General features: G+C 38.3%; 1 protein-coding gene and 1 long non-coding RNA gene across 7 annotated transcripts in view; one reads left to right on the forward strand and one right to left on the reverse strand.

Moving 5' to 3' along the window:
• Positions 1–1,013: 1,013 nt before the first annotated feature.
• On the forward strand, positions 1,014–21,326 carry LOC125782370 (uncharacterized). Its single transcript, XR_007425010.1, has 4 exons — positions 1,014–1,380; positions 17,063–17,132; positions 18,583–18,690; positions 21,188–21,326. It is a non-coding gene; the product is annotated as an uncharacterized LOC125782370 (long non-coding RNA).
• The window catches only part of tenm2b (teneurin transmembrane protein 2b), a 386,378-nt gene continuing 374,169 nt past the window's right edge, over positions 9,368–21,576 (reverse strand). For all 6 annotated transcript variants that reach the window (XM_049466164.1, XM_022676169.2, XM_049466163.1 and 3 more), the window contains 9 exons: positions 21,229–21,461; positions 19,342–19,496; positions 17,371–18,254; positions 16,500–16,675; positions 15,473–15,708; positions 15,018–15,314; positions 13,067–14,687; positions 12,170–12,300; positions 9,368–11,324 (listed from right to left, as the gene is read on the reverse strand). In XM_049466164.1, coding sequence (XP_049322121.1) covers positions 10,587–11,324; positions 12,170–12,300; positions 13,067–14,687; positions 15,018–15,314; positions 15,473–15,708; positions 16,500–16,675; positions 17,371–18,254; positions 19,342–19,496; positions 21,229–21,461 — 4,471 coding nt within the window. In that variant the 3' untranslated portion in view covers positions 9,368–10,586. The remainder of the gene's footprint in view (positions 11,325–12,169; positions 12,301–13,066; positions 14,688–15,017; positions 15,315–15,472; positions 15,709–16,499; positions 16,676–17,370; positions 18,255–19,341; positions 19,497–21,228; positions 21,462–21,576) is intronic.

A 21,576-nucleotide genomic window follows, 5' to 3' on the forward strand; every position in this document is an offset into this window, starting at 1 on the left:
GACCACCAGAGGGCGCTCCCGCGTGAGTCCAAAATTAAAGGGCTCACACGGAGCAAATGAGCAAAATTTTAGTTTATAAATGTTTCATAATTTTCATACTGAAACATTTACTGCTTTTTTTCAAGACAGAACTATATTAAATGTTTCAGTAGCGAGGACATTTTTTAAGCTTTTAAACTCACTCCAGTTATAAACCTTTTAAACAAGCTCTGGCTGTTACTTCATCATCATCTCACCAACCAGTCAGTAACAGTAGCAGTAATGCAAGCTCCTACTGCATATAAACTCCTTTACTAAAGAAGAATGGAAACATAAAGGTAAGTTTTCTTAGCTTTTTAGCAAAATGCTTCATTTTATTTTCTAAAATTGATGGAAGATCCTGGCTAAGTGATTAGTTAATATATATATTTTTGCCAACATTATCATTATTGATAACAACAAATTAAAATGCTTACACCACTGTTTAGAAACACATCCAAACACAAAACCCATTAACAAACAATAAAAAAAAGGGGAAAAAAAAGTTTCTTATTTCTGAAAGCAATGTTGTAGATAATGCACCTAACCATTTATCTATACCTGGGCAATTTGTTATTTTCCTAGATAAGTAATAGTTCTAAGGGCAATGCTGTAGTTAATTCACCTATTTATTTATACTTAGCGCATTTGTTTCTTTCTATGGAGGCCCTAAGGTGGCATCATGTTAAAAAAAATTATGTTTGGCCACAACTTCTTAAGGTGTGGGAATGAGATCCTATGGCGTGGGAAGGAGATAATTAAGTCGTAGCCAGAGAATAATAAAGCTTGCTTTTCTGTAAATTAATGCCCATGAAGAAGACTGAATATTACATCAAAGCTCCAATCCAAGAGTAATCTTTTCATCTTGGAAATTAATTATAGCGATATTTTGGGGTCTCTTGCAGTGTCGTGGCCAAGCCTTAGGATCTCATTCCCATGGCTAAATAAGTCGTTGCCACGCATTTTTTTAACATGATATCACCTTAAAGGCTCTGTTTCTTCTTCAGTATAGAACAATAATAGTTTAGTAACTATTTTATTTTTTATTTGAGTTTATATCTGATCAGCTCCATTCATCACTATTCATTAAGGGCTCCCTCAAAGGGCTCGGCCTCAGGGCGCTGCAGTTCCTCGTTAAGCCGCTAGGTGGAAGAGCTTAGCTGCAGCTGCAGCCACTCACTGCTCGTTAGCAACAGCGTTCCGGGACAACAGGTTGAGCTCAGCGTTTTTCGACGTTTTCCGTTCATATGTGTAAATTTAAACGTTTAGGCCTAACGCGTCTCGTTCAGGAAGGAGAATGAAGAGTTTAACTCCACTACCCGGCCAACACCACTTTCTACAGAGCGGCGCTCAGTCTGTAGGGTGAGTAACAGAGCTAACAAACACCGCCAAACACACAACACAATACAACACCAGTGCTCGATAAGCAGCTCTTTTTTCTGTTGTTTCCACCCTTTCTGAGGTCCTCCACCGTGCAGCGCTGTAGCTACAGGCCTTCACATACCCTCACAGCCGGAGTTTTAGTTAAGTTAGCTAATAAGCTAATTAGCTAATTATTGGGAGGCTAGGCCTGCCAAAAGTAAAAACGAAATGAAAACGCTAAAATGGAAAAGCAAATACCGGTTTGCGCTTTTTTTTAAACGTGTAAAAAAAACATTATGACGAAATTAAAAAACAAAATTAAATCACTTCATTTGCATCTTATTTTTTTTTTTCTTGAACACGGGTTATAAACATGTTGAGCTGGGTATCGAAATTCGATTCCAAAAAGGCATTGACCAAAATGTCTAAAAAAAAAAAAAAATTGTTGGCTGTTTTTGATACTTTGCATAAAACGCGGAGAGCTCGTGCAGCGAAGTAAAAAAACGCACAGAAACAAGCGCTCGATCTGTCTCACACTCTCTCACGTGTTCTCTCACTCATTCTGTTTCTCTCTATGTCACTCTCACTCTCTTACTCACACGCTCTTTGACTTAGTCTCTCTCTCTCTCTCTCTCTCCAGTCTAGCTTAGGGTTTGCAGTGTAAGCAGTCAAAGTAATGCTGCTGTTTTTGTTCTTAATAAACCTCTCATGGTGACAGTATGAGAAGGAGATTATTCATGTCGGCAGTTAAATATTTTGTGTGAAAATAATTCTTAAAATAATTATCGCTTTTTGTATTTTTTGTATGTATAAAAAATATTGAAAAAAGTACAATTAAAGTGCCATTAAGGTAAAGCTGCCAGATAGGTTAATCTTCCTTTGTGTCTACCTTTTTATTTTGACACATGCGCAATCCACACATTTTTCCATTTTGTGTTTTCATTTTAATTCTGTCAGACATGTAGCCTACTGCAAGGAAAAATAAATAAATAGGAACGCTACCGTAGCATTTTGATTTTGACATTTATTATGCAGGTCTTCAAGAAAAGGCAAGACCAAAGTAAAGCTTTTATTTTTCTTTTCCTAGTAGGTTTTTTTTTATTATTTCAGATTTGACTGTGAAATACACGTATGGTAATAAATATGAAATGGCTAAAAGCCTTTTTAATTTTTATTTTATTTTTGTCACATAAGACCTGTGCTCAAGTGAAGAATTTTTTATTTTTTTTTATTTTGTCAAATTATTATTAAATGTCTAGAAAAAGACTGCACAAAATGGTATTTTCATTTTAGTGTTTTATTTTTGGCAGGATTTACCCCCCATAGCTAACTAGGTTGGTTTTAAAAAGTGCTTAAACCAATCTCAGCCTGTAGGGTGAGTAACAGAGCTTACAAACACCACTAATTACCCAACACACAACACATTACACACTGCAGACCACCGTGCTCTTTAACTGCAGAGCAAAATATTAGCCAGATTAATATCATTAAAATAATAAATATATGAGCTATATTTTAAGTGTTTTTATTAGAATTATCTTTTAAGAATAAATGAGTCTTGGACATTTATCTGCCCATAGTTTATAAATCCATTTTTTTGGGTGAGTTAGATATATTTATTTACAGGCAATTTAGATTTCGAGTGTTTGTTTAGAGGCAGCCGAAATTAGTAGAGACCTTAACTGTTTACTTAATTGTGATTCTGTTGTATTTTTTCTATTTTTTTTGTCACATTTTGGATTATTAGGTTTTAAGTAGTGCAGTCAGTTGTTTAAAAAAAGGGAATGTAATTGATTACAGGCTCTGTGATTATTTAATCTAAATCATTTTTTTACGAGACTCTAGCTAGTCTACTCAAATATCTACACCTTTAAGACATTTTTTACTTTGATAGCTGAAATATGTTGCTTCGTAATAATAAAATACAAATATTTTATATTTAGTTATATTTTCTTTTTTATTATGAAATCCAAAATGGCGAATTTGCGATCAGTTGTTAACAGCTAACTGGTGAAGCTAACTGTGTTTTTGAGCTGAATTAATGGCTGATGTTTATAAACAGATGGTTGGCTCTGTGGTGGTTACATTAGTAGGTTCTATAATTGGCTATATGTGGATTATGGCTGCAGTTCTCTCCAGTTTTTAGTTATTGACCTTAGAACACTGAAATGCAGCTAGGGGCCCAATGCTAGCTAATGGCCAAACTCAGCAGTAAGGATTGGAGGGTGTTAGCTTGGATGCTTACTGTTTTCAGAGATAAATGAATTACTTATGTTTGATATCAGACTGATGTTACTGTGCTGGTTAGATATGGTGAATTCTGCTGTTTGATAAGATATGTATGTTTTCTGTGGTCTTCAATTATAAAGGTTAGAACTCCACCACCAGGCTAAACTGCTGGTCACTGTTCGTCATGTTTAGATTTTTCTAATTGTGTATTTCTGTGTTTATATCTGAATTCATTTTCAGCGTCATGGAAATATTAGAGCCCAAAATTAGACAAAATGACCAAATTTGTCTGAAGAGGTTAATGTGGCATCTAGCTCTGCTTTTAATGTGCAGTTGGCTCCAAAACATTCATATGTCCGTCAAATAATTACACGGTAAATCTGAAAAAAATCTCTAAGTCAGCATGAGTGTTGGGACAGCGGTAGCCTTGGATCAGTGTAAACAAGATCGGGTATGAAAGCTTTGGTTTAACAGTTCAGTTTAAACAAGTTATTTTATGTAACTGAAAAAAAAAAATAATTATGTAAATTGAAAAAAATTAAAGTTAGATAATGTCTGGTTTCAGTTGTACCATTCAGTTCTTCTCTAAATTAATTTTAACAAAACAGAATACCCTTGTATAGCCATAAGACTAATTAAAACTAATCTGCGACAAAACCTATTAAATGTCTTATCCTGTTCTATTAAATTATGTAATTACTTAAAATTAAATAGTTCTTTTTTTCACAATATGAAAACACGACCATAAAGTTCATATTAGTTAAAAAAACGTGAAAAAATACGTTTTTGTGCATTAAAATGTAGAGAGCTACAAACTGTTCATAAGATTTGTAATTTTCAGTGAAAATATTGCTTTGAAGGATTCAACTTACCTAGCACTCAGATATAAATACTTAATGCTAGGTGAAATACAGTAGTCAGGAACTTTTATTGGTGTATTTAGGGGATTTAAATGAATACTACACAGTATACAACTTTTAGTATGTGGTCACCTTTTACTTTCAGCTTGAGAGTTTGTTTGGTGTTTGTGTACTGTGGTGCTGTGAAGTGTTTAAGGTGGTGAAGCCGTTGTGTAAGTGTAAATTATATTCCAGTGGCTATCGCTCCTACACTATTATTTATTAACAGTCCATCCTCAAAATGAACGATTACAAGTTTTGAGTTTCATTGGAACTGTTGGGCTTGCAGATATTTTGAAACCTCTTCTGGTGTGTTGTCACACCAACAGAAACGTCTTGACACACAACACTTAACAGAGCAATCATCTCAAGTCTGGGTCACACTAAGACTTGTATTACAGTACAAATTAAACAGAAACAGCTATGTGTGTTTGAGTCATCGTAACTGTCTCAGAGTTCAGTGAAATGAGCAACAGTTGCTGGACAGTTATGTGACTTTCCCTTCTAAATAAAAGCCTGCGTGTATTTAATTATTATAGTAGCATGACATGGATAACAGCATGTAAGACTGTAAATTGTTACTAGTTTTATTTAATTAATGTCGATTAGCTTGCTATTTTAACAGAGAACACTATTTTATTAAATAAATCTAATTATAAGAAAAATGTAAGCAAATGAAAGCATCTTTAGCCATGCAGTTTGATTATACTCCCAGTTTACAGCTGGCCCTCAACAAATGCATTTATATCATTAATACAACAACAATAATAATAATACAATGCAATGCAGTAGAATAGAATGTCGTAGTAATAATAATAATAATACACACGACTCTTTGAGAAACTTTGCATTGTTACTGAAAATATATTAATATATTCTGTTGTAGATCCTGTTAATTATTAAGGACGTGAGTAATTACGTGAGTAATTACTTTAAAAAATTTGAGTGGTTTAATAATGTCCTTAATTAGTGTCAGTCGTCGAGAAATTACGTATCCATTTTACACTGTTTATTACTGTCATGAGTACTGTTAATAGATGTACCCCATTGTAAAATGTTACCAGTATTTCAAATATATCAATGAACGTATGTAAATATGTCGAATAATATAATTTAATATTTAATATAAGTAATATTTTAAAGGAAAATGTATTTCTTTTAGCCACTGTTACAAAGTCTTGTTCTAGAAAAATCTGTGGATTTCAGAGGTTTGGCTTTAGTATCTATACTAAAAGTAGAATTTTGCAATGGCATTTTATCAGTATCAACTCAGGCACATACCTGTTTATTGAAAGTAGCATTATAAAAAATATAAATTTCTATTAGCCACTAGCAACAGATATTATATTAGGTGAATAGACAAAATCAGTGCACTTTTATAATGTTTGTATTATAACTAATGTTGCTGGGAAATGCAGTTTTGCGCTGGCATTTTATCAATATATACTGATTTAGGACACACCCATTTTTAAAGTAGCATTATAAATAAATATATATATTTCTTTTAGCCACTAGCAAAAAGTGTGTTACCAGGCGCATATACGAGATCAGTGATTTTGTCTTTTCTAAAAGTAGCAACACTAGTTTTAGTACAGACATTACAGCAATTAAGTCTTAGGGATTTGAAAGTTTTTGAGGGCCAAATGACACAAATGGCCATTAAGCATTTGATTAAATGTAAGTTTAAAGTCTGCTGCTGCTGTTGTGGTGTAGAAGTGTGCGCTGCATATCTCAGTAAAGTCTCCAGGCTGGCATTTCTTATCTCCATCTGTTCCTCCTACGGTTCTGCTTTGTAGGGCCTGTACCTGTGAAAGCGTCAGCAGATCCTCACTGACACAGAACACACAAAACATTAGAGATGCATTGAATTTCACAGTCTTGAGATTTCTCAGGTGCTGTCTGCACTGCTTCATATTGTAGTTTTGAGCTGTCTGATAGTTGATCTGTTCTTCAAACAGCTTATTGTATTCTGCACACGCTCTGTTGACTGAACAGGCCACAGCACTAGGCAGCGTTTACTGCTGTGTTAATGGAGCCCTTCCTGCACAACACGGGCCCTATGGCAGAAGCATGCTGAGCAAATCCATTCCCAAATGGATCCACTGGCCACATGGAGGCGTGAAGCTGATTGAGAATAACGATCCAGCTTTTGCACATGCTTCCACTAAACACAAAAACACTACCCGCCTTCAGAAAAGTGATATATACAAGTACTGGGCATATATTTAGAAGTATTTGTACTGTGTGTATAGCGTGTATGTGGGTATATAGCGAACAAACAAAACATAATGATCTACACCCATTACCTATTACCTTTTTTTCAGCTCCACTGAGCTTATAGCAGCAGTTTGTTGTTTTACCCTGTATTTCAACCGTCAGGACCCGACAGGACCACCACTGGGCAGCTATTATTTGGTTCATTCTCAGCACTGCAGGACCAATCCTGGCTAGGGCTGGGTATCGTTTGAAAATTATAACAGTACAGAACCTTGAATTCAATACCGATAACCAAACAGTATTTTTCGATACCTTTTGCTAAATTGCAAACAAAAAATACAAAAAGTGATGTTTATTCTTAAACAATGCATTTATTTTGCTGCCAAAATGAGTGTAATCTCTTTCTCATACTGTCATCATGAGAGACATACTTTTGGATCTAGTTGGAACAAACAATGCACATGATTGTGGCGCTTTATTAAAAACAAAAACAACAGCATTATTTTAACTGCTTAAACTATAATTAATATGCATCCAGCATATTACTGGATGCATTTCAGTTTTAAAGACTTCTTTTTAAAGATTATCAACATTAGATTGGAAAAAATAAATTATAATAGTGATATCAATCACTTAAAAATTATATAATGTTTTTTTATGTTGGAATTCTCTAGTATTTTTGTGAGGGGACAGTAATAATAGTTTAGTGTGCTTTAGGTCTTGCAGATTAGATCCTTTTGTACTGTATTATAATATCTCAGAGAAAGAGAGAGGGGATGGCGCGAGTGTCACTCTAGTGCTGAAAATGACATCACCAAATAATAGCTTCTCTGTGGTGGTCCTGGGGGTCATGACCATTTGAAGGGAATTTCATATATTCTAATGTTATGTCATTTTAAATCCATATATTACTGTTAATCGAATTTTTATGTGGGTCTTCACACAGGCAGAGATCTGTATTATATGATAGATGTTTGGAAAGGGGCTTGCCCAGAGACTGGAACCAGTCAGAATTCGCTGCACCAGACATCCTGTTCTTCTCTGTAGCCGACTGCAGCCGCAGCTTTTGCTGACGTTCTGCAAGGTCATCTTGTGCTACACTCCATATCTGTCCAGCTGTGATGAGCTGTGCACTCTACTCTAAGTTCACAATCCACTCAGCTTAACATTTCCTTGGCTGGTGGACCAATCCAGACACATCCTGAACAGTGCTGAGCCTGAAAAACATTTCATTGCAATTCCTGCTACTTTCAAAATAGCATATATAATACCAGTGTCTGTACAGTTCTTCTCTTTAAATAGTTTTTACCCATACTTACAATCCAAAGCTCATCTGTCACAATCTTAAAACAGCAACAAAGCAGTATTAAGAATAAATCTGATGTCTGATTCAATAGGCATGAGTGTTAGAAATACTTTTAAACACTGTGATTAATAACTATCTACAGTAGACATTTGTTAATGAATGTTTTTACAACCTTTTAACCCTTTGTTCGGTTTGGTTTCATATAAAGAAATATAAACCCCAAGTGCAACAACATGTAATCGCGTTGTCCCAATGTGTGTGAATTGACAGGCTTGCATATTATATCAAACAGCACAACTTACCATATCTAGCCAGCACAGGTTCACACATCAAATATCCTCTCGCAAAACAGTTAGCATCCAAGCTATTCATATGTACATCTATTTTAAGCAGTTCGATCAGGGCTGGTATATTTTTTTTTATTACAGAGCAACATATTTCAGCTATTAATGTAAAAAATAATATAGTTACTCTAAGACATATTTGAGTGGTCTACATTCTTCTGAAAATAACCTCTGGTCGGTGCGACTATCTATAGTTTTATAATTTTTAGGTGAATAAAGGTGTGGCTGTAATAAATTGCTCTAGAGTTGTAAGAGATATTACAGTATTTACAGAATCTGTTACTGACTAATGTTAATTACAAGAAGCTTTTTAATCTATGCCTGTTATTCATTCATTTGCTCCTCAGCTAAAATTTAATTTAATTGTGCAGTTTACATACGTTAATGATGGAAGCAATAAATTTAGGTCCAATTGTAGTGATGTGTTACCAATGATGGCTAAATGTTTAAGGTAGGTAATAAATAACAACACTAGTGGGCTACATAATAAATAAAACATTATTATGCAATAATAAAACAATTAGATTTTAGGTGCATTTTTGTTTCACGCAAAATATCAATATATTGTCCATCAAACTATGTTGGATTCTAACAATGTAGTTTCTTAAATTTGCAGAGGGAAATATACATCCTATTAATGATAGGAGCATTGTTCACAACTATAATTTTATATAGATATAGACAATTTTCTTCATAAACTGAGCATACAGTTAGTTATGGTAGATGAGTTTTTATAGATTTTTATTTTTAGTTGGTAAATGAGACCCTTGGTTACTACTGATTAAATGGGAGCTTATAAAACAATATCTCAATATTATTAAATAATAACAGGTGTGACTACGAGTGGTGCACCTTATAGACACCAAATTTTAAATTACAAATAGTCTTGGCTAAACCAATACAGTAGTACAGGGTAGTTTGCTGCTGTGTGTATAAGCTCAAAACAGAACCCAGTTCAAATGTGATGTGAGAAAAAAAAAGCACAGAGCATGTAAAAATGGAACTGTTTATTTTTTCAGAAAACTCCTAAACAATCTCTGTCCTCCAGTGTCCGAGCGTGTTTTTGCACTAGTTAAAGTATGTCTCAACATCCACACTGCGGTGCTTCACAGTGAGGGGGAGAGATTCTGGTTCAACAGTAATGAAACCCAATTGAAAAAGAAAGAAAGAAAAAAAAAGTTCTATAGATGCTGGAGCTCTGAGTACTCAAATGTCACACAAACCTGTTTCCATGGATGTTCCTTGCCATGGATTATTTTCCAAACATGATGACAGTCACTTCTTTAAATAAATGTACACCCTGGATCTGAATCCAGTCTTTCTAATTGACGACAAAGTTTTACATACAGTATGAGCGCAATATGTGTTTCACAGTTTCAAAGACTTAATTTAAAGCATTAAACAATCTGAAAAGACAACATATATTAGCTTTCTGTAATCCCACTGCTTGGCTGCAAATTAAAATCCATAAAAAAAATCTTAATTGCGCTTTTATTACATATCATACAAAGGGTAAATAAAAATGATCAACCTTTGTGGAGATTGGTGGCCGGTAGCTCGTTTGCTTTAACGTCCATCTCCTCGTGATTGTCATATAGTGCAAACTGAAAAGGACAGAAACCATTGAAGCCACACTTGATCGGCACTTCAAAGGTGCATCCCAGTGAAGGGCTCTTCAGAGCAGCTCGCCATAGTACAAGTCAAATCTACATACATTACATTAAGTCTTTAAGATGAGAGGATGAAAGGTTAAAATGAGCAACATCAAAGTTCCTTTTAAACAAGTACTTGAAATGAATCCTGCGTGGTTTATTGTCCTTGGGGTTGATATATGGCCAAGTGATGGCAATTTTAAGTAGCATTAATGTATTCTGATGCCTGAGCTGGCGACTTAAGTGCCTCAGGAGTCTTGATATGGAGGTCAGAAAATACAAGCCTGGATGTTACACAAACATCACAGCAATTTATACACATCCCAAAATGACTTAAAAATATGCCATTTTTCCTAAAAAGTCTAAATTCACTTAGAAAAAAAGGACAGTTTGTGTAGTTACAGGTGCTTTTACAAATCGAGTAGGTTTTGGCCATCGGCTGCAGTTTTTCCATGTGGATAGTCTTTTGTGAAAGGTGCCTGCAGCTCTCCCTGGATTAGGTCTCTGCTCTCTCCTTGGGAGATGAGGGAGGGGGTAGTGGCTGCAGCAGCCTGGGCTGTTACCTCTTTCCCATCTCGTTCTGTTTGAGGAACTGAACGTTAGTGCTACTGTCTGCGAGTTCAGGATACTGCTCCACAGGCAGAACGTAATAGCCCTCGTATGCTGGGACCTTTCCCACAGCCAGCAGCTGCTGCTTCTCGCTTTCTGTCCATGCACGGCCCCCGTCCCTGCCCTCCTGCACCTGCTGCTGCTCCCTGGCCCACGCCCTGGCCATCGCTCTCTGATGGGCCTGTTCCAGCACTCGTGCACGTTCCTTTTCTAGTACCTCCGGTGTCAGCCCGTAGCGAATGCTAAAAGCTAACGTTGCTGTATGGATTTCCATCGTAACGCCTCTTCGTGAGCGCCCGCTGACTGTTACGTTGACACCGTTCTCTAGTGTCTTCCGCCCACTGCTAAAGCCCAGAGCCAGCAGGTCACCATCGGCCAGCCCCAATTTTACGAAGAAGTGCCAGTCACGTCCGTCGATGGTGTAATGTGTACCTTCCAGGTAGATGGTGTTGCTCAGGATCTGTGCAATCTTTCGGCTGTCCTCGCTGGCTGCGCTGGACACAGATGTCAGCACATGACCATCTCGAATGGCCAGCATCATGCCCTTTCCCACGATGGGGGTGCTGGTACCGAACCAGTAGCCTGGCTTGTCATGCTTGGCCCGCCGTTGTTTGTTGAGCAGTCTGCCTTCTAAAGCCATGAAAGCCTGGTTGTGACGTTCCACTGAATGCTGGACTCCAGTAAATAGCTGTGAAGATACAGGTGTGCATGTTGGTGTAAAATAGCTGCCTTACAGAAAAAAATAGATCAATCATTTTTAAAAATATCAAAATCTTTTGCATCATTTACTTTAAAGAGCTTAATTGTAAATATATAATCAAGATTACTTTCAGTACTCTACACACATTATATGCAGACATATCACAATATTATGACCACCTTCTTGTTCATTTAGTTTTTGCTGTCTATTCTATCAGTAGGAAATTTCTGGCACTGTAGTGACACTGGCATGGTGTTAGTGAAATTCATTGAGTGGATCAAACAGAACAGTGCTGCTGGAGTTGTAAAACACTGCTGGACTGAGATTAATCAACCACCCAGGAATACTCATCCAACAGTGTGTCTGATCCTCTAATACCAGCACTAACACAAACTTATACCACCATTTCAGTGTCCTTGCAGTGCTGAAAATTACCAACCACCCAAATAACACCTGCTCTGTTCTGGTCCTAACCAGTAATGGAGGATAAAGAGTAAAGTATGCAGAGAAACAAAGAACTTCAATCTGTAATTATAGAACTAATAAAATAGACTGTAGAACCAAAGAGGCAGTCATAATATTCATAAACATATGACTGTGCATGTCACAGTTACTTAATAATAAAATAAAATTTGTTGTGCATGGTTTACCGGGTTTTGGATTTAAATAAAAAAAAAAACCATTATAAATATATATACACATTATATATATATATATATATATATATATATATATATATATATATATATATATATATATATATTTTTTTTATATGATTTCTACAGAGTCAACATAGGTTTAATATTTAAACCTGAGTGCTAAGGTAAACTTACCTGGGCATTGTCACAGTCCTGACTGGAAAGCAGTTCATATGGAGGGTCAACAAAATACAAAGGGTGCCTGGGAAACCCAGGTATGATATTACTCAACTGGAAACCAAACATCACCAACCAGCTCTTCACATCTACAAAGAAAACACAGGAAAGCATTAGTTATTTTTCCAAAAGAATGAAAATATTTTCCATTAAAAACTCGAGTTGTTTTTATCAAAATCCTTGTAGCACAGAAAAGAACAGTCAATGAATGCAAAAGCAATCATAATTTTGCCTCTCTACACCACAACATTGAAATGGAGTAGTCAGTATTTGATTAAAGTGTAGACTTTCATCTTCAAATGGTTTAACAAAAATATTGCTACAACAATAATTATAAAAAAAATTACAGCCATTTTAACAATGTCTCACTGTTTTTACAAGCTTGAGTAATTGCACAATTAAATGATAAGCAGTTTCATGGTGAGATGTTGCCTGTAGTCTTGTTTTTAGCAGATATACTTGTGGATTAGCCTATCAGCTATTTGGTGATGCTAACTGTTTTATAAGCTAAATTAATCACTTAAGTTTGATTACAGTTGGATGGCACCGTGTTTGTTATATTCGTTTAATTATTGAACTCTGAACACTGGAAAGCAACTAACAGCTCAATGCAGCCAAACAGCAGTTAGCAGTACAGTTAGGGTGTTGGCTTGGATGCTAAATGTTTTCTGAGATGAATTAATGGGTGATATTTGATATTAGATCTTATGTGTATGTTTCAGTATGTTTCACTGGTCTTCAGATATGAAGGGTGAAGGATCAGGCTACAGCGCCGGTCACTACTGTTTTTCCATCTGAAATCACAGGACATAAAATGAATGTTCTGGAATTATTCTGAATGCAAAAAATTCTCACCTGTCACATAGTTCTTAACATCAATCATGTCACTGAGAGGATTGTTGTTCTTGAACATATACAGGTTGAAAGGAGCTGGCTCCTTTCCCATTTTCGCCCACATTGTGTGGTCAGGTGAAGTCCAGCGCCCTGCCAGTACATCGTAGTCTCTTTGGGCAAAGTGTACCAGCTTTGTGAGGGGGTCATAAAGGCCGCCGTGGAATCCCAGTGCCAGCTGAAAGTCTGGGTTGGAGTCATGGTAGATCTCACCATATGCTGTGTACTGAAGCTGCTTCACCATCTGCCCATTACTGCTGAAGACGGCAAGTGGAGTACCTGTGTTGTCTGAAGCAATATAGTACTCCTCTCCGCTGCTCACCTCCATGGCGAACAGATGACCCTGCAGGTCATAATAGAAAGACGTGATCTCTGCTCGAGTGTGGTTGTAGACATGGGTCACCCGGGCTGGGTAGTTGAGGTCAGCGTAGAAGTACTGCTGGTGTTCTCCACTAATGGTGCGGCGTGACACTCTTCGTCCTAGGCCATCGTATCGGTAGCGGACACTCCAGCCCTCTCCAGTCCGACTGTAGGCTCTCTCTAGGAGTCCTTTGGAATTATATTCAAAGACATCTGATCCCCTTTGGCACAGCACCCCATCTTCATCCAGCTTGTACTGCACATCTCCCAGGCGTGTGATGCGGTCACGCAGGTCATAACGCAGAGGCAGGAGTCGGGCACTGTTGCCTGGGTTGAGCAAATGGAGGTTGCCATTGAGATCATAGCTATAGCGCCAAGTGGACCAGTCATTAACTTTGACCCCTACAAGTTGGCCATCACCATCATATTCATACCGGTATTGTGTGGTGTTAGCATAAGGCCCAATCTTGAGCTCGCGTTTGATGACGCGTCCCATGCTGTCGTACTGCACGGTCATCCAGTACATGAGTGAGCGGAATATTTCATACTGCACCTCTTTAATACGACCGTGGGCATCAAAGTGCTTACTGAGTGTCATGACTGCTGTGGTGATGATCTGGTTGATGTCATAGTAGATGATGCCAAATTTACCAAAGTGCTCCACCTTGCCAGAGATTTCATCGTAGCGATAGAGGTCCACAGGAAGGGGAGTCTCTCCAATCACTGGCTTCACACTAGCTACTCGGAAGCTGTTGTCATGGTAGGTGTAGTCAAAGCGAGCATTCACCATGCCTTCCTCAGAGAAGCGGTACATCTGTTTGTCTACCAGGGGGCCGAGCTTTCGGTAGCGAATAGTGCAGGAAAAGCCACCACTTTGCAAGTTAACCATCTTGAGAACGCCAGCCGTCTCGTCGTAGCCAAAGGTGACTGCTGTTGAGTCATACAGCACCTCTGAGAGCTTGGCCAGCTTGCCGTACTTGTACAACATGCGACGTCCCGTGCCCAGGTAGAAAGTGGCCCGGGGACGGCCATCCTCTGTGAAGTCATGGATCACAGTGGCATTGCTCTCTGGAGGATTGTAGGTGTTGCGGATATAGCCCACGGACACGTGAGTTGACATGGTGTGCCTTGCCATGCTTGGCATGGTGACCGCTGTGATCCGACCAGAGGTGTCAAATTCAAACACATACTGTTTCTGACTCTGCTGCAGAAGCAACACCATAGACTGAGGACAGAGAGAAAGAGAGAGGAAAAAACATAGGTCAATATGGTTTCGATAGATGCCCACTAAGCAATAACTTGTTTAATGGTTCAATAAAGTACTTAATTCGCTTTCCTCTGTTTTTTATTACAGCAATATTTTAAAAATTTTCTCGGGCAATAGTGACTTTAAAAATTTCCTATGAATCAGCCAACATTTTTTTTTTGCTCTGCAGGCACTTTAGAGGCTGGTAGACTAGTTGAAATCTAGTCTAAAACAAATATTTTCTATTGATTAGCAGTAAAGTATTGAACGTTTTCCACCAACCAGTTTTTTAAACTTTGTAAAAGTCACCTTGTCCAGGTAGCTGAAACTCCACACTTTCCCATCCACAAAGGTGCGGGACAGGATGCGGCCGAAGCTGTCAAACTCACTCTTCTCACTCATGCTGCCCCTCTGCAAGCCCACCAGGCAGCCAGTGGGTGAGTAGGACACATTTACCAGGGCCAGGCTGCTGCTGGGAAGCCAGGTGGCAGGCCGGCCTTGAGCATCGTAGATGATACGAAGTGTAAATTTACGGTGGTCATCATACACTTTCTCTGTCCTTGTGGTGCGGTCATAATCAATGGAGAGCAGGTTCCTGCCGTGAGCCTATGGGATGTTTAGGAAAAATACACTGATTAATTACTTTTTCAGTCCTGGGCTAAAGTCAAACAAATTTTTATCTTTGATTTAAACAAGTATGAATGTAATAAATTCATTTATTTCCAATAGAAATTGACAGCTTTAAAAGCTTGATCCAGACTTACACGCAGTTTCCTTCCAAACACGGTGACTTTGCCTTTGGTCAGCTCCTTCCTCATCCTCCACTCAATGGAGTTAAGTCCACTGTCTGTGGGCAGGGAAATGTTGCGCCTCCCGATGGTGGGACTGACTGAGCCTGCTAGGATGTGTGGCTCAGTGTGAAAGCTAATCCCCATGCCATTGGCATAAGAAACCCGCAAGGTGCCGTTGTAATACATCTGATAGCTGTTCCGGACTTGGTCTGTGAAAGGGCAATAGGGAGATATTAGAAAGTAAAACTAGGAATAAGAAACCTCTCGTTTTATTTGCCATAAAGCTCTAGGGCTGATATGATTGCACACTGTACATTAGAGGAAAATGTAGCATTCTAGCGTGTGTGTGTGTGTGTGTGTGTGTGAGAGATAAGAAGTGGGTTGATGTGATTGCTGGGAATAAAAAGCTTTAGTTTGGGCTAAAAGCAGCACAACTGCCTTCGGTTCCATTTACATGCTGTAATCACATCAGGCCCTGCTCTCCACAGTCATGCACCTGGAAAACGCAATCATTTACACATTCAAAAGTCATCAGGAACTTTTAAGTAAATTTCACAACACTGCTTACAAGTGCTGGGCATCCGAGGGCAGCTCGGAAAAGCTTTCAAACTCATTTATCATGCGTAAACAACAAAGGCAGCCTTTTTACTGGCTCAGAGGAAGGAGGATGGCAAGTGGTGGGTTACAGTAAAGGATTGACTTCTAGCAAAATAAAAGAGAAGGCTTAAGGATTCAGACTTTCAGTGTTGTGTTCTTTCCTGTCCGTCGAGTCCTTCTAGGTGCAACTGATTTTTTGACAATCAGTATACAGCAACTCTACTGCTAGTCTGTCAAGGGAGGTTCAAGTCACCTGCTTGTTCTAGTTATGTGTTTAATAGATGTCCCATGCTTTGGGAGCAGGAGACAGCAGTGAGAAATGTTTCTTTATAAATGTGCATGTATATCTTTGTATGTTTTTTTTTTGTATGTTTACTTTAAACCTTTTAGAATATACTCTTACCCTGAACCACAGTGTAGGATGCCTCCACTGATGATAGGTTGGTTATGACAGTGACATCATCGTCTCTGTTTGAGCTCTCCATGTCAATATTAATAGACTGCTCCATCTCACGGTGCAGACTGGTCACCATACCAGTGGGGTAAGACACATTAGTAAGGCGTCCCTCACTATCATACCTGCAAGAACAGGACAAAAAAAATAAAATAAATAATAATAATAATATATATATATATATTTATATATATATAGATATATAGATATATCTTTGTATTTGTTTCCCTTGAGAAGAACTGTGTGCAGACACAAGGTGGCACTAAGAGCACATACAAAAAAAGTGGTCTACACTGTGGAAAGAGCCAGACTGTGTAAAATATTGTGATGCTGTTTTATATAATGTGCCTATTCCATAGAGAATTAAACTTTTTTATTTGTATATGAATAAGCTTGAAGTACAAACACTATATTGAAAAGTGTTGAAAAACCTACATGTGTGTTAACATTTTATATGGACCTGGTCCCCCTTTTCTAGCTTTAACAGCTTTTACTTCTCCTTTCTTTGGTAGGCTTTTTACAAGATCTTGGCGTGCCTCTGTAGGGACTTTTTGCCCATTCACTCAGAGGAACATCTGCAAGGTAAGAAATGATGTTCCAGTGGTGTTTTATGATGGTCATTCATTTATTTAATACTTATGTCTAGTAAAAAACGGTTTAATTCTAGGGGTAGGCAGGTTGGAAATTGGTATTGTTTTTATTTTAAATATACTTGAAAAACATGTTACAAGTAATAAAATGGTAAATGTGTTATGTTTTAACACATCACAAAGACTGTTATTCTATAATTTATATTATTTAGAACAATTAATGCACTTACTCATAGAAGTTGGTCCAGCCAGTCTCATCAGACTTGGAGGCCAGCAGTTCAGTGTTTCCAGCATAACTCAGCACTGCCACCTCCTGGTTAAGAGCAGAGACAGAGCGCAGGCTGCCGGCTGCATCCATCCCCAAGGTTACCACCTGATTCTCAGGCAACAGCACCAGCCGGACTGAGCCACCCGCCTCTCTTCTGATCTTTAGTGTGTTGTTTGAGTTGTCTGTGACAGAGGCCAGCTCTCCATCCATGCCATAGCTGAAGTTGTATAGAGGCAGGCCAGTAACGAGGCTCACTGTCTGCCGATGCAGGCCATCCTCGCTAAACAAGTACAGCTCCTGCTCCAGGGAGGAGCCCACCTCGTAGCGTCCGGCGGCAGCAGATGACGTAGAGTTGGGCTGGTTGCGGTGGACTCCTCGAACACGAATGTTGTTGAGGTCTGCGATATAAAGTGTGCCATCAGGGGAGACTGCCAGCGAGGCAGGAGAGTTCAGGTTGGCGTCGGCTGCGTAGCCCTCATCACCAGAGAAGCAGTTGCAGTTGACGTCATTTTTGCAGTCACATTCAGATGCAGCACCGGCCAGTAATGAGATCTCTCCACTGGCGCTGACTTGCCGCACCCGGTTGATGCGCTTCTCATCTGTCTCAGCAATGTATAGCACGCCGGTGTGCGAGATGGAGATTGCTGTGGCACTTTCCAGTGCTGAGTGAATGGCCAGCTTGCTGAGGGAGTAGTCGATGCCTGGCACTTGACAGTGCATGGGTCGACCGGCCACAATGCTCACCTGGTGGTTCTCTGTGATGCGCAGAACCACATTGTTCTCCAGCACATACAGGGAATTGTCCATGGGGTTTACGGCCAGGTCCGTGGGCCACTCCAAACGTACCTAGGCATACACACACACACAAGCATATTCAATACCATTCAAATTTAGTTATGTAGTTAACAGTAGGCTATTACTGCCTTAAAATATGATTATTTAATGCATGATTTATTTTGAAGAAGTGCCTTTGAACACGATGCAACCAACCAATTTTTCAGCTGGAACAATCTGTTATTTAAGAACTCAAGTTCTTAAACTAAGAATACACTGCAACTAAACTGATTTATAGCACTCAAAATATTATGTTGTAGAAGATGAAAACTGTTCATCAGCTTGATGGGTCAATTCCAGAGCTAATTCCACAGTGATGGACTAATTCTTCTTTTTGCAGGCAGCCAGACAGAGAGCAAAGAAAATCTGTTTTTTTTATTTTTTTTTTTATCAATGACTGTTGAGCTCTCCGGAGAGAAGTAGATCTCTCCAAACATCTGGGCCTCAGGTAATTTACATTTCGTCTGTTTCATGTCTGTCACACAAGAAATAGTGAGATAGAGAAGGTGTAAAAGAGATAGAGAAAGACATTGACAGAAAGAAACACAGACTCAGTGAGATAGAATGGTAGAGTGATATACCTCTACTATTCGAGTGAGACAGAAGAACAGAGAGATGAAGAAATGTATACAATTATATAGTGCTGTGAAAAAGTATTTGCCCCTCTACAGATTTTGTTTAAGCTTTATCATACTTTTTCAGATTAATTTAAGACAGATAACATAAGTAAGTATACAACACAGTTTTAAATGATAATTATTTATTAAGGTAAAAAAAATATGATCAAACAAACCTGGCCCTATGTTACAAATTATTTGCCACTTAAACCTAATAACTTGGTTGTGCCACCCTTGGCAGCAACAAATGTCAAGTGTTTGTAATACCTGGCAGTCTTTCACATTATTCACTTACAATTACCTTCCCTACCTTCCCTTAATAAATGCAATTATTTAATTACTATTTTTTTAACCTGAGTAAATACAAAAAGCAAGTATGACAAAAAGAGCAAAAACAAAGAATTCTGTAAGGTAGTAAATACTTTTCACAGCAATGTATGTATAGCGGGAGAGAGGGAGGCAAGAGTAGAATCTAGACTAACCTGGCTGACGTCCATGCTGGAGTCACAGCTGAGAGGCCGAACTGCAGTCAGGTCATTGGTCTTTATCAGAGTGGAGATGATGCCGTTCTGGTCTACCTTACGTATCATGGTGGCATCCACAAAGTACATGAGCCCGTTTTTATCCACTGCAATGCCTGTGGGTGACAAACAGAACAGAAACCGTGAAATTCAGTGAAATGATTCTTAAACCTCATACTGATAAACAAGCCAGAAAACTACTTTACATTCCGTTTCTTACAGAGGAAGGTTCTGTAGCCTAAACCATCGTTTACAGTCTGAGAGTGAGAGACCCAAGCTGACAAGTGTTTTTTTTTTTTTTGGAAACATTGCTTTAAAATGTCTTAACATGTTAGTCAGTATTAAAAATCAAAGACAACATAGAATAACTTGGATACTAACTCAGATCTTATACCTTTAACATAAAGGTCTAATTAATACCCTGCATGTGGAAGAGTTCAGATCTGAAAAAGAGACAGCCGCTTCACCACTCGTCTGGTACACTCTGTCACGCTGTCACAGTCATCATGTCAGCCCGAGCTTTGCTCTGAGATAAGGAGGCCAAGCCACCCCTGAGTACAGTCTAGCAATCCCGCCAGAGAACATCAGTCTTAGAAGCATTTTCCAGTTCCATGGCATCAGTAAACATGGCATAGCTATATAAGTGATGGGTGAAGTCCGGAGACTTCTGGCTTAGTTTTCACTGTCATGCTGTTAACTCAATTACATCACATCTAACTGCAAGTTTTGTAATATTTTAACACTTTCTTGCTGTGGTAAGAAAACTAAAGTAATATTTTTAAAATGGCCAACCTATCATGATAGGAGAAAAAAAAATCATAATACTGTAACAATTCTTTATTGTTCATTCAACACACTATTAAGTGTAATAAATGGAAAGAGTATTTGGTGTTTTTAAATAGCTATAAACCGCTATAAATTTGCTATGGATATTTGAATATAGATATAATTTTGTATTTTAATTTTGCCAATTGTGCCAACTGAACTTAAGCTGAGTTGTAGATTAGGGTGTTAAATCAGACATTTAGTGATTTAGTATAGACTCATCACAGATGCTTAAGGTGCATCTTTACTAAGTAGTGTGTAAAGTGACTGATGCTGTTTGTCTTCTACAGCCAATTAGCAAAGTAAGTCCAAAATAATACATATACAAAGAAGTGAAGTTATTTTTTATTTATCTAATAATTGTTTTGGTGACATACAGCTATCATCAGTAAAACTGTTTATTCCTGGTGTGTCTTATTCATCTAACTGGGTCTCATTTACAATATATACAATAATTTATTAACTAATCATCATTTACTTTTGTATTTGAACAGACAATTTTTGAAAATACCCTGTACAGAAATACTGTATCTTAATGCCAATTTACCCTCCTGTAGAGACTGTTAGAGCTCCCTGTGTTGTATAAATGTGCAGCTATTAGATTTACCTTTTTTTTTTTTTTTTTAAACCCTAACCTGTTACACTGACACATGCGGCCACAGAATAAAGTGGATTGTTCTAAATGTCTCTTAACATACATCTATTACGCATATTAAGTAAGTGTAAGACTTAAGCTATAACTTATATGTTAAAACTAGCTTGGCACACTTAATTTTAGTATCTTGTAAACATGATTGCAAACTATTTTAACAGAATGTGACAAGTTTTAATGAGCTACAAGGAACTAATACAAAGACAGTGTTTAAGCATTTCAAAGCACACCTAGAAGTTAATGGAGTACCACGTCCACAATGAATTGTGGAACCAATCCCATGAAATGAATACATTTTCCCCTTTGTGTCCTTTTCCAATGATTTTCAAGGTCTTATGCAGAGAATGGGAATAAGCCTGTAAACCTCTCACCTCTGGGGCTCATCAGCGTGGCCTCCACAGCCTTGCCCCCATCGCCACAGCGGGCCTCGTCAAAGGGCACACACTGCTCTCCCGTTCCAGCCACCACCTGGGCATTCTCCAGCAGCGGGTGCCCCCCGCTTAGCGAGCGCACACGGTAGATCTGTCTGGAGTTGGTGTCTGACAGGAGCAGAGCGCCCGAGACCGGATCCACCGCCAGGTAATACTTATGGCTCGGGCTGTTGCTATGGAAATGAGTAAAAGGGGAGAAATTTGTCTTAATAATATTCTTGGGCCAAGCGCAACGTCACCTTGGTGAGCATGATGAAATGTGAAGAGCTCATCTCAGCAGAGTAATGA

The sequence above is a fragment of the Astyanax mexicanus genome, chromosome 17 (assembly GCF_023375975.1).
Source record: "Astyanax mexicanus isolate ESR-SI-001 chromosome 17, AstMex3_surface, whole genome shotgun sequence".
NCBI classification, from domain to species: Eukaryota; Metazoa; Chordata; class Actinopteri; order Characiformes; family Acestrorhamphidae; genus Astyanax; species Astyanax mexicanus.